An 11,496-nucleotide genomic window follows, 5' to 3' on the forward strand; every position below is an offset into this window, starting at 1 on the left:
AACTGCTATCGGTGTTTGGTAAACATAATCTTATAGAATTGAGAAAAGTATCGGATGCTATAAAAACACATTGGGAAATACATCATTATTTTCCCTTTTAAGGAGATAAGAAAGCCCATAATATTGTACTTTTGGCCAGTTTCACAACCTCGAACTGGAGGGAAATGCATTAGATTTGTGCAGAGTTTATGACTTAAATGAAACTCTTTTTGCTGTAAGTAGTTCTGATACTTATACTTAAGTTCCTTCTTAAGGGGTCTGCGTTACATGCCAGAGCTTTTACTATCCATCCTGAGGAGCTGGATCAATGAAAGGTAGATCCTCACTTCTTGAAAATAATTCTGCAGACCCAGCTTCAGGATTTTCTCTATGGTGATGGACACTTAAGCGTTTAAGAAGAGCTTACCTAACCCCCCCCCCCCTCCAAGCTTCGACACTTTTCCTGATCAGTACAAGAACCCAGTATTGGAACTGTTCTCGACTTGTAATTACAGTACATGTTTCAACCTCATGAGTTTTACCTACAATCTAGGGTAAACAGGCATTGAATGCTTAAGAAAATACAACAATTATAATTTACTATATATTAGTTGATTCATGAGATTTTAGGCCTTGTGATTTTGTTGAAAATGTAGTTTCTGTATATTTGTTTACAGAAAGTTTGCGTTTATCGTGCACCAAGGTCAGTAATTGTGATCCCGCTTACAGAAGACGATCTTGTCCCAGCTGACGTTGTAGCAGTATTATCAGCACTTCTATAAACAGCAACCATAGGCTGCTTTGGAGATGGAAGTGTTGTTTCGTTGCCATTGTCGGTCTGTCTGCTGCATTGTCCTGCACGCATAAGAGCCCTACTTGTAGGCATCGCAAAACTTCAACTGCTGGAAGAAAATCCTTAGGTATTGATGTGTCTGCAATCTCCAAGGCCCTGCCTTTGCTCCATGATTCCCATACCTGTGAAGTCTATATTAAGTGCAAGAAGTTGAATCAATGACGGCATCTATGATGCAAGTCTAATAAAAAAATTAAATCCGTACATGCTTGATCAGACTTGAATTAGGGATGTCCTCAAAATATCTGTTCTTCTTTCCACTAATGATCTCCAGTAGAAGGACGCCGAAACTATAAACATCTGATTTTACAGAGAAAAAGCCATCTAGAGCATACTCTGGTGACATATAACCACTGTATGCAAACATGATTTTGCTTCCAAATTAGTAACATGCAAACGAGTTGTAAGTATATTATATGCCTATAATGAACATGCTTAATTTGTAAATGTGTAACTTACAAGGTTCCGACCACTCTGCAGGTGTTTGCTTCTACCTAATTCCCTCCAAATATTCTTGCTGTTCCGAAGTCAGAGATTTTAGGATTCAACTCTACATCAAGAAGAATATTACTAGCTTTTAAATCTCTGTGAATGATTTTTAGCCTGGAGTCTTGATGTAGGTACAAGATCCCTCGTGCAATTCCAACAATAATCTCATGGCGCTTTCTCCAATTTAACATTAATTTCTTCCTTTCGTCTGAATAAACATTAGGAACCCATATTAGTAACATACAATTAATTCTTGATAGTAAGTGCTTAAAGGTGGTTTACCAAAAATAAAATAGTCCAGGCTTTTGTTAGGCATGTACTCATAGATTAGCATCTTTTCTTCTTCATCAATGCAACATCCAAGAAGTCTGACAAGATTCCTGTGTTGAAGTTTTGCTATTAGCAAAGCCTCATTCTTAAATTCACAAATCCCTTGGCCTGAGGTTCTCGATAGCCTCTTCACAGCTATTTCCTGTCCATTTGATAATTCACCCTGCATGCAAATGATACTTGAAATCATCTTTAAACACTTTTGCTATTTTGTGTAACACCTGGTTTGACACCTATATCCAAATGCATACATACTGCAAGATTAATTAAAATAAGAATGAACGGGGAAATCATTCTCATTTAATAGAACATGAGATTCTTTTTGCAAGAAATAATTGGATTATATATTTCTTTATATGCCGGTAAAATATCAGGATGATGAGAATTTCTTAAGAGAAGACCATGAGAGTGTGTGGCTGTGTAACTGGCAAGAAATGAACAGGTAGGGTTCATGTGTACATTTATGTAAAACAAGGTTAAGGTCTAAAGTATTTAAAACCTTTGACACTAATGTCAAATGTTTTTCAAGCCTATAACCCAAAAGGGAAATTGGGGACACTTTGTTGTGTAAGTTGTGACATTATACCTTAAAAACTGGACCAAAACTGCCTTGTCCAAGTCTTTTAGCTGGTGAGAAGTTGTTTGTTGCTCTTATGATGGTATCTAAATCGAAGAATGTCAAATCTATGTTGCTGTTTCCTGTAAAGTTGTTGACAGTGGTAAAATCATTGTTTGTCTCTGCATCTGAACCTGCAAGCATCATATCCCGGTACCTTTGTTTTTGCCTTTGGCCTGAGTAATGTTAAATATTGCAGAAAGGATCAGATTGACCACACAGGGTACGCTAGACAACAATTCTGTTCTACACAAGTCTATCTTTTAACAAATTTGGTTTACCTTTTCTCTCAGTGTGTTTTCTACACGCGTAAAGGCAACTTAACAGCAGAATCACACCAAAAATAACAATCAAGACGATGACTACAGTAGGAATCCTCTTCTTTATATTAATCCTGCTAGACTTCTTTGAACGATCTGTTCCATAGGCTGTAGGCACACAAACAAATAATCTGATAAATGCAAGTAAAGAAGATATTAAATATCGACCAAGGAATATGAGATATTTACCAAGCTCTACTGAATCAACTCGCAAATAAAAGTGCTGGCCATCTTGATATGCTTTGATATCATTTAATTCACCTTCCCATACATAGCAACCTTTTCCACCTACCTGGACATTAGCACTAGCATAACTATTGCACTTGCAACTCTTCAAACACTCAACTTCACACTCTCTTAAGCTGAAATTAGCAATATATCTTGCACTTCTTGAATCTGGAAGCTTTATGCCAGTTAAACTCACAAATCCTTCTCCTTTACCTTTTCCACATGTGAGCAGATCTTTACTTTTTTCCTTGCAATGTACATGATCTGATTCATATTCGTACCCTGGCAAACAGGTGCAGTTAGTAGTACTGCTATTGCTGGAGTTGCATATAGAATTTTTTTCCGCAAGTCATATATTTGTCACAGCCATGTTTAGAATTTGGAGCTGACCAGAATGCAATCCATTTATTAGTAAAATAACTTGTTTCGTTAGAGGCATGATAAAAACTTTGTTCAGCAAGTCCCCTGAAATCCATCACATATTTTCGGAACCTTCCAGGGCTGGGGGATGTTAGTGTCATGTATACCTGTCAAGGCTGGGGTTGTTTAGTGCTATGTACTATATGAGATTTATAAAATAGAAAAAAATGATATTAGGAATTAAGTACCTCGTCTTTGTTATCAACGTAGGTATAATTGAAGAGGGAACCGTACTGCGAAAAATCTACTACAGCAGTTTTGAGACTAGTAGCCAGTCTGGCCACACCACTCAGTATTACACCATTCCACGGGCCTGCCCGCCATATTGGAGTATCCGAATTTTTCTTTTGCAAGAAAAACTGAGGCAGCCCTTTGGTTTCCAACGTCATAATATAGTCTCCTTCGGCTGGGTTATCCTCTGACTTCCAAGATGTCATAACCCTGTTCAGACCAGTCTTCCTATCCAGCCCAAGTTTCATCCCGGGCAAAATAGTATCTGTCGGATAATCAAAGCTTTGCCAGATCCTTTTGCGACCATTTGATCCTTCCGCAACAGTTAATTCTAAATTGCCAGAATCCAGTAATTTGGCAGTTGGGTTCATTGTGCCTACATTGTCAGATATATTGCTGCACCACAGAGGTTTTGTCGCAGTTTTATTAGAGAAAATCACAATGTTACCATCAGCATTGATCTTGAAAACAGCATCTTTGGTCACTATAGGGTCATTCCTATTAGCGACCCAAACTACATGCTGTACTGGAACTTTGTTGAACCATATACCCAAGTATCTGTTAGAAGAAGTGTTGGCAGTGCTTCAAAAACCGAGGGTGAAATCGCCATTGGAAGATATAATGGTTTCATTTTTCGCGTCAGACAAGAACTGAGTTGAAGTTATTGTGTCGATCGAGTCGCTAAAATGGAAGAGAAGAAATATTGTAAACCATGATAATGGGTAAGGTGAATCCATTAAAAAATAGAATTCGACAAGCATACGTTTAAAATTTTAATATTCAGCTCAAATATATTGAAGAGCTTCAATTATTGTAGTCTGCAGACAACAACAAGAGGTGCAAATTGATATTTGAGGTTCCAGATACCTAACTGCATTAATGAGATAAGCCAATTGGAATGATACAGTTACTAACATGGTTTAAGAACAACTTGGACTGTATACTGATCATTGTCTTGTGATTACTGGTACTTCTGTTTTTTTTTTTTGTTTTTAAAAAATGGCGAATCAAAATATTAGATATTCACAAACTCATATCTTTACAGATGCTCAAACAACTAAAGAGGCATCCGACTTAGAGGAGGATTTCTCTGATTGTTGCATTCTTTCAGAAATTTCCAAAAGGCTTGCATCAACTTTCTTTTTTCATTATCAAACAGCGATTTTGGAATTAAGATGCACAAGATAACAGCATCCAGCTGAATGAATTTGTTTAGTTTTTTGCAGATACACTTTTCTCAGTTTCGTCAAATAGCTCCTGGAACAAGATTATCCATTTTTAATAGTTACACCTGCAGCCAGCGCCGCCAGGAGCCACTGCCGGAGAAGTTGCAAAAAGAAAAGTTCCCTCGCTAACCCTTAGATATGCTTTTCGTCGATCATCTTTTAGTGTTTGAGCTGCTCAATCATCTATTTTAACGGTTCTTAAATTGCAGGTGATAGACCAAGATATTTATTACTAGTAATGAAGAATCTAAGACATGCTCAGTCACTGAAAAATAATGATAAGCCGAACCATGTGTGAGGCCACTAATTATACAATGTTTCGCTGGTTTCATTACATCTTACCAACTTCAGCCATAGTCTATTCAATGCTGTTCTTTTAGAGATTAAAATCAATTCCGAAAGACAGCACTTACCAGAACTGGACGTTTTCGGTAACTTCGTTTGTTGGTTGCAAATTTGCAAATTTCTTGGCCAATATAACGGTTTCTGTGTACATCATACTTCTGCATATAATTTTAGACCTTTTGAAAACTAAAATCTACTACTACTTATAAAAGCTCTGGAATTTTTTCTAAACTGCTGCTATATTTAAATGTAGCCGAAAGAATATAAGTCACAATTTTATACAAACTGTATTACCAAAAGCAGAACCAATATTTCTTTCATAAAGTCATGCCAACAAAATCACCTACTATATCTACAACTTCTGTTCAAGCATAATTTTGTTACCTTCCGATCACTTCTGTAACAGTTACTTCCGTGGAGGATAAATTAATATCATGATCTCGCATAGCTGACTCCATCTCTACAGAGTTCATTGATGACATGTCCGGAACTCTAGGCATCGGAAGACTAGCACTCTCGCTCTCTAACATATTAAGAACTTGTGACATAGTTGGTCTGTGTGCTGCAGACATCTGCACACACAACATTCCGACATGTATGCATTGCAGTACAATTTTACGAGAATCCACAATTATAGGATCAATCATCTCCTCAGTTTTACCATCTTTCCATAAGTTCCATGCCTGAATCACATAAATATTGCATCATTCCACCTACAATAATATAAGTTGCTAATCCACAGTAAAGAGCAAAACAAAGAGTTTTTGTTAGACTTACATATCGAGTAAGATTAGTGCTTTCAGGAGAGTGAAAAGTATTATTTCTCTGACCGCTGACAATTTCTAATAGTAACACGCCAAAGCTATATACATCAGATTTTACAGAGAATAGGCCCTCCATTGCATATTCCGGGGACATGTAACCACTGCATTGTAAGAAGACATCGATTAAAATAACTGGGTGCTTAGTAATTAATATGCTTAAATACATGTGAGTCGTAGAGGAGAAAAAACTTACTATGTACCAACAACTCGTATTGTATTGGCTTCAATTTGGTTCCCTCCAAATATTCTTGCCATGCCAAAATCTGAAATTTTTGGCTGCATTTCTTCATCTAACAAGATATTGCTAGCTTTTAGATCTCGATGAATTATTCTAAGTCTAGAATCTCGATGAAGATAGAGTAGCCCTCGTGCAACTCCTTCGATGATTGTATACCGTCTACTCCAGTCCAGTTGCGATCTTTGCCGAGCATCTGAGATTGCAGACATTAGAACATATAAACATGATGTTGCAATTATATAAAGTAAATCAACATAGATATACCAGTAGGCTTGAAAAACACATACCAAAAAGAAATGAATCCAAACTTTTGTTAGGCATGTATTCGTAAATTAACAATTTTTCTTCCCCTTCAATGCAACAGCCAAGCAGTCTAACGAGATTTCGATGCTGCAGCTTGGCTATCAGTATCACTTCAGTTTTAAATTCTTCTAAGCCTTGTCCAGACATTTTTGAAAGCCTCTTAACTGCCACTTCTTGTCCCCCAGGTAAAATTCCCTTCAAATTTTGTAAAACTACAAGTCAGTGTATATTTAAAGCATGTATTACCCCCATAACAATTTGTTAACAATATGCTAAACAAAGAAGATTTGTTTACCTTGTATACAGGACCAAAGCCCCCTTGACCAAGTTTGTTCTGGATTGCGAAATAATTAGTGGCTAATTCCACAAAACTGAAGCTGAATAGTGGCAAATGTGGTCCAGTACCTTGCTTCCCTTCAGCAGATAGCTCATCGACTCCCAAAAATTCCGCAGATAATTCTTGACTTCTGCCCGGGGCAGTTAGCAGTGAAGTACTCTGCTTCTTCCATGAGACTAATGTCATGAAATGGAAAGCTAGATCAGGAAATATAGCATTAATTTATTTAACCATTCCTAAAAAATATAATACTCAACTTCAACATTACCCTTAATTTTTCCTCGGAATCTCCAGAAAGCCCACATTATAATTCCAATTACAATTGTTCCAACTACTGCAATTGCTATAATTGCTGCACTTGATACACTCTTCTTACCTCCTGAAAAAAGATAACAAAAAATAGGAATTTGACTATGGGGTTTATGTACTTCAACAATTATATGGAATACTATATAGTCTTCGTCTATTTGCTTTAAACATTGGAATGATTGCTATGAAAGGAATTAGCATTTAATAATAACAAGGCTAAATATGCATACCAAGTTCAGAATTTGATACACGGATATACAGTGTATTGCCACCTTCAAGATGTTCAATATCGATCAATTCACCACCATAAACCATGCAGCCAATTCCAACTACGTATCCATAGGCAATACAGGAACAATTCTTTGTGCATTTATCTTCACATCCCTCGACAGTTGTTTCGCTGGCCAAAACATCTGCAAAATCAGGTAATTTTACCTTCTCCATGTGCAAAAACCCGTCATTAGTACCATTCTTGTCACACTTAAGAGCCTTCTTCCTAATGCATCCACCAGACCAATTTCCTCTAAGCCACTCATCTTCGGATTTTGGACCAAACCCTTCGATACAACTACATCTTTCTGGATCATTCATACTACAAAGTCCAAAATCCCCACATCTATTATAAATTCCGCATTCATCAGTTGGCTGTGACAGTGCCACATTCCAAACTTGCTTACTATCATCCCAAATCAACTGATTAGTCTTTCCATCTGACAAAATATTAAATCTTACGAATTGTGATCTGTCTGCAGCGGTATAAGTGAAGTATGTGTCTCTATTACTATCAGTTGTTGTCCCAAAACCGGAGGCAAATCGTGCCCTACTATTAGGCACACCAATAAATATCAGGCCATTCCAGTGGCCACTTCTCCATATTCGATGATTCAATCCTTCCCAAACAACTATCTGCGGTGATCCTCGTGGATCAAATGCCATAGAATAGTTTCCTTCTGAAGGATCACTAGGACTTCTCCAAGAAACAAGTTTTATAAGATTTTGAGTCTGAGACATTGCATAAACTCTCATTTCTGGCAAAAATGTATCTGTTGGATGACTAAAGCTTTGCCACAAAGCTTTGTTATTATTATCAATATCTTCACTTCTGCAAAGAGCAAGATTTCCAGTATCCCTAAGAGTTATAGAAGAGTTTCTTGATTCTGATGAAGTATTAGTGGACCATATTATGTTAGAATCATTCCCATTTGTAAGTCTCAAATTCCCATCATCTCCAAAGCTTAACAAACCATTTCTCCCAGAGATAGGATTGTTTCTATTTGCAACCCACACAACTGTTTTATCTTGAATACTATAATACCACACACCAACATATCTAAAAGATGAGTTACCTGGACTGAAGAAACCAAAAGCAAAGTCTTGGTTATCTGATGTCATGATCTCACCATCATCTTTCATCACCTCACCTTGCATAAGCAGCTTGCTAACTGAAGTTTGTGAAAGTACAACATAAGCATCATAGATCAATATGATGAGACAGAGACTAATAATTCTTGTGTTTTTGTAAATCTTTGTCATCTTTTTTTATTGAAGCAATCAGGAGAGCTCAGACATTTGTACAATGAAGAAAAAAAATCAACTTGTTTATATTTTGATCAAATGCTATTCAATTTAGGCCAAAAGGATTAACAAAACAATATACTAATAAATTAGCGCAGTTTGTGTAAATTATTGACTTGAGAAAGGTTGAATAAAGAATCTTAGTTTGTGTTCAAGAAAAGGAGTTCATTTTGTAAAATTCGCACTTGGGAAAAGTCCAAAACTAGTGCTCGCCAACTTGAAATAATAGACCTAAAGGGAGTTGTAAATTTATTAATTAAATGTAGTCTTGTCTTCTTCACCATTCATCCCAAGAGAATAACCACCACATCGCACATCCCTAACTAGATAAACAAAATTTATACTAAACTACACTTTTGGGCAGGGAACATTGAGTTCTTTCGGTGTTCGAGTATTCTGGAACCTTTTGGTGGGTGTGTCTGGAAATTATGATTTTTTATTATAATTGTTTATATTTTTTATCAATCTGTAATTTTTTGGTGTTGGTGTGTTTGGAAATTACATTTTTTTATTATAATTATCTATATTTTTTAGCACTCTTGTAACTTTTTGGTGTTGGTGTGTCTGAAAATTACATTTTCTTTTATCAAAATTGTATATGTTCTACAATAAGAAATTAAAATGATTTTTGTGTGAAGCAGGTAAAAATGAATAATTACTAAATAATTGAAAAATCAATATTGTATAACAGGGTCCTACATAGACCTAACAATTCTGATAACCGGTTCGGTTTCGGATCGGATCAATTTCAGATCGGATCTACTTTTAGATTATGGTATATTTGAAGACCATTCGGATCGGATGTGCTTCGGTTTGGATCTAATTAGGATTAAAATCGGATAAAATTCGGATTAAGACCGGATAAAATTATTTTCGGATTAAATTCGGTTCGGATATTTTCGGATCATAACTTAATTATTTTTTCAATTTTTGAGATTTAAAAATATTTTTTTAATTTAATTTAGTCTTTTTAACATAATATAATGTACTTTTACAAAAGAATATGATTAAATAAGTATATTATCATAAACATAAAATTGTTTAAAGTATAAATTTTGCTAATTTCGTGTCATATTCGGTTCAGTTAATATATTATTCGGTTTTAATTGGTTCCAAGTTATAATCCGATCTTGTATTTCGAACCATTTTCGGTTAAATTTTCGGTTCGGATATTTTTAGGATTGATTTAAATCAGTTTTCGGATACTATCAGATTGTATGATTCGAATCTCGGATCGGATCTCGGTTTCATGAATTTCGATTCGATTTTTCGGATTCAGACCCATTTTGTTAGGTCTAGTCCTACATATATAATGACCCTTTTTTTTATCTTTATTCAGCTTTATAAAAATTAACTATTATATTACATCTTTAACATATTACTTGAGATTATTATTTTACTGGAAACTATTTTGTCAAAATTGAACCATAAGTCAATTCTTGGTATACTGAAATCAAGTTGATAATATCAACTTAGCAAGTGGACTCGGGCGGCTGAACACGATGACACGTGCCAGACAACTCGTTTACATCTAAATAATACCTTCCCAAATAATATTTTTTTGCAAATTTACATTGTTTAACGACTTAAGTGTACTACGGCTCAGAGCTTCATTTACTGTCATAACTTCTGCTAATTCCGGAGCCACCCTTCCTTGCTGCAGATAGAGTCGGCCAAATGAACGGTTTGGCTCAGCCCGATCGGAATTCGGCTCACGTAAAATTCGTGTAACTCGGCTCATCACGTGCCGGTTCAGAATTCGACACAAATCGTGTGTTCAGACGAGCCGAATACGAACTAGAATTTGTTAAGCCGGAACCGGCCCGCCAAACCGCCTAGAAAAGAATAACTATACTTCTCTTCCATTACATTATATTTCTATGGGAGACTTAAGTTCACTGAATGATTATAATAGTGGACGCGCACTTAGATAGTTTAATCAGCCTCTTACATTATTAGATTGTTCTTCTCCTGTGATTTCAACCCAGTACATCAATTTTACTTCACTAAATTCTTCTTTTTCATCTTTAGTATTGGGGGAGTATTATGTTTATTCTTATGCTTATGTTGTGGTTGGAGATCTATCTATGTCAAGAATGGCTGACAATTGTAAGATTCGCAAGATAGCTTGGGTCTTGTGCACTTCGCCTTGTAACGACATCTACTATAACTTTTTTGAAATTCACAATGCAATGGTTCGTGGATTTGATCTTCCTTTGGAGTTACTTCTACTGCTTAAAATCGGCTCGCCAAACCGCTTGAATTCGCGAGTTGAACCGTCTGGCATTTGCATTATAGCATACATGTGTTAAAAACCAAAAGTAAAATGCTTTATTCGTGTGTTATTCGCTTGAACCGCCTGAACCGCTTGACTCGCTTGATTCGCGGGCCATTCACGGGTTTTTGTTTTCTCTGATCGGCACGGTTCGGCACGGACCGTTGATTTTCACGGGCCGTTCACGAGTTCAGTGCTGAGCAAACCGGCCCGTCAAAAATTCGGCCCGGCCCGCTCGTTTAGCCGGCTCTAGTTGCAGATACGTTCGAGCTTGCACTAACTCCCCATCAGAGTCTCTTGTTCGCCTGTGGCCTAACCCAAGTTCTAGCTCCATCACCCTCGTATAACGACAAAGATAGAGCATCTGTAGAATGATCTTGGGCACATATCCATTCTACAAGATATTGTTTAGTCCAAGCAAAAATCTTATTTACTTGTGATCTTTTCTTATTCCATACTGTGTCATTACTAGATCTCCAAATTGCCCAACAAATTGAGGCAATCACAGCTTTTTTATCTGACGAGCTGACTTCCAGTACTTCCTTCAACCATACTTAATTATTTGTGCCATCGTTGGAAAACAGTTTGGGAGAGCACG

General features: G+C 36.5%; 1 protein-coding gene across 1 annotated transcript; it reads right to left on the reverse strand.

Moving 5' to 3' along the window:
• Positions 1 to 463: 463 nt before the first annotated feature.
• LOC141664929 (G-type lectin S-receptor-like serine/threonine-protein kinase B120) lies at positions 464 to 8,845 on the reverse strand. Its single transcript, XM_074470886.1, is given in 15 exon segments — positions 464 to 963; positions 1,038 to 1,185; positions 1,292 to 1,529; positions 1,604 to 1,814; positions 2,238 to 2,443; positions 2,549 to 2,695; positions 2,777 to 3,132; positions 3,596 to 4,024; positions 5,422 to 5,720; positions 5,815 to 5,962; positions 6,055 to 6,292; positions 6,387 to 6,597; positions 6,698 to 6,915; positions 7,008 to 7,118; positions 7,279 to 8,845. Coding segments are annotated over 15 exon segments (4,524 nt in total). The 5' UTR covers positions 8,582 to 8,845; the 3' UTR covers positions 464 to 702.
• Between the last annotated feature and the right edge of the window lie 2,651 nt (positions 8,846 to 11,496).

Source organism: Apium graveolens, chromosome 6, assembly GCF_009905375.1.
Source record: "Apium graveolens cultivar Ventura chromosome 6, ASM990537v1, whole genome shotgun sequence".
In the NCBI taxonomy this organism is placed as follows: Eukaryota; Viridiplantae; Streptophyta; class Magnoliopsida; order Apiales; family Apiaceae; genus Apium; species Apium graveolens.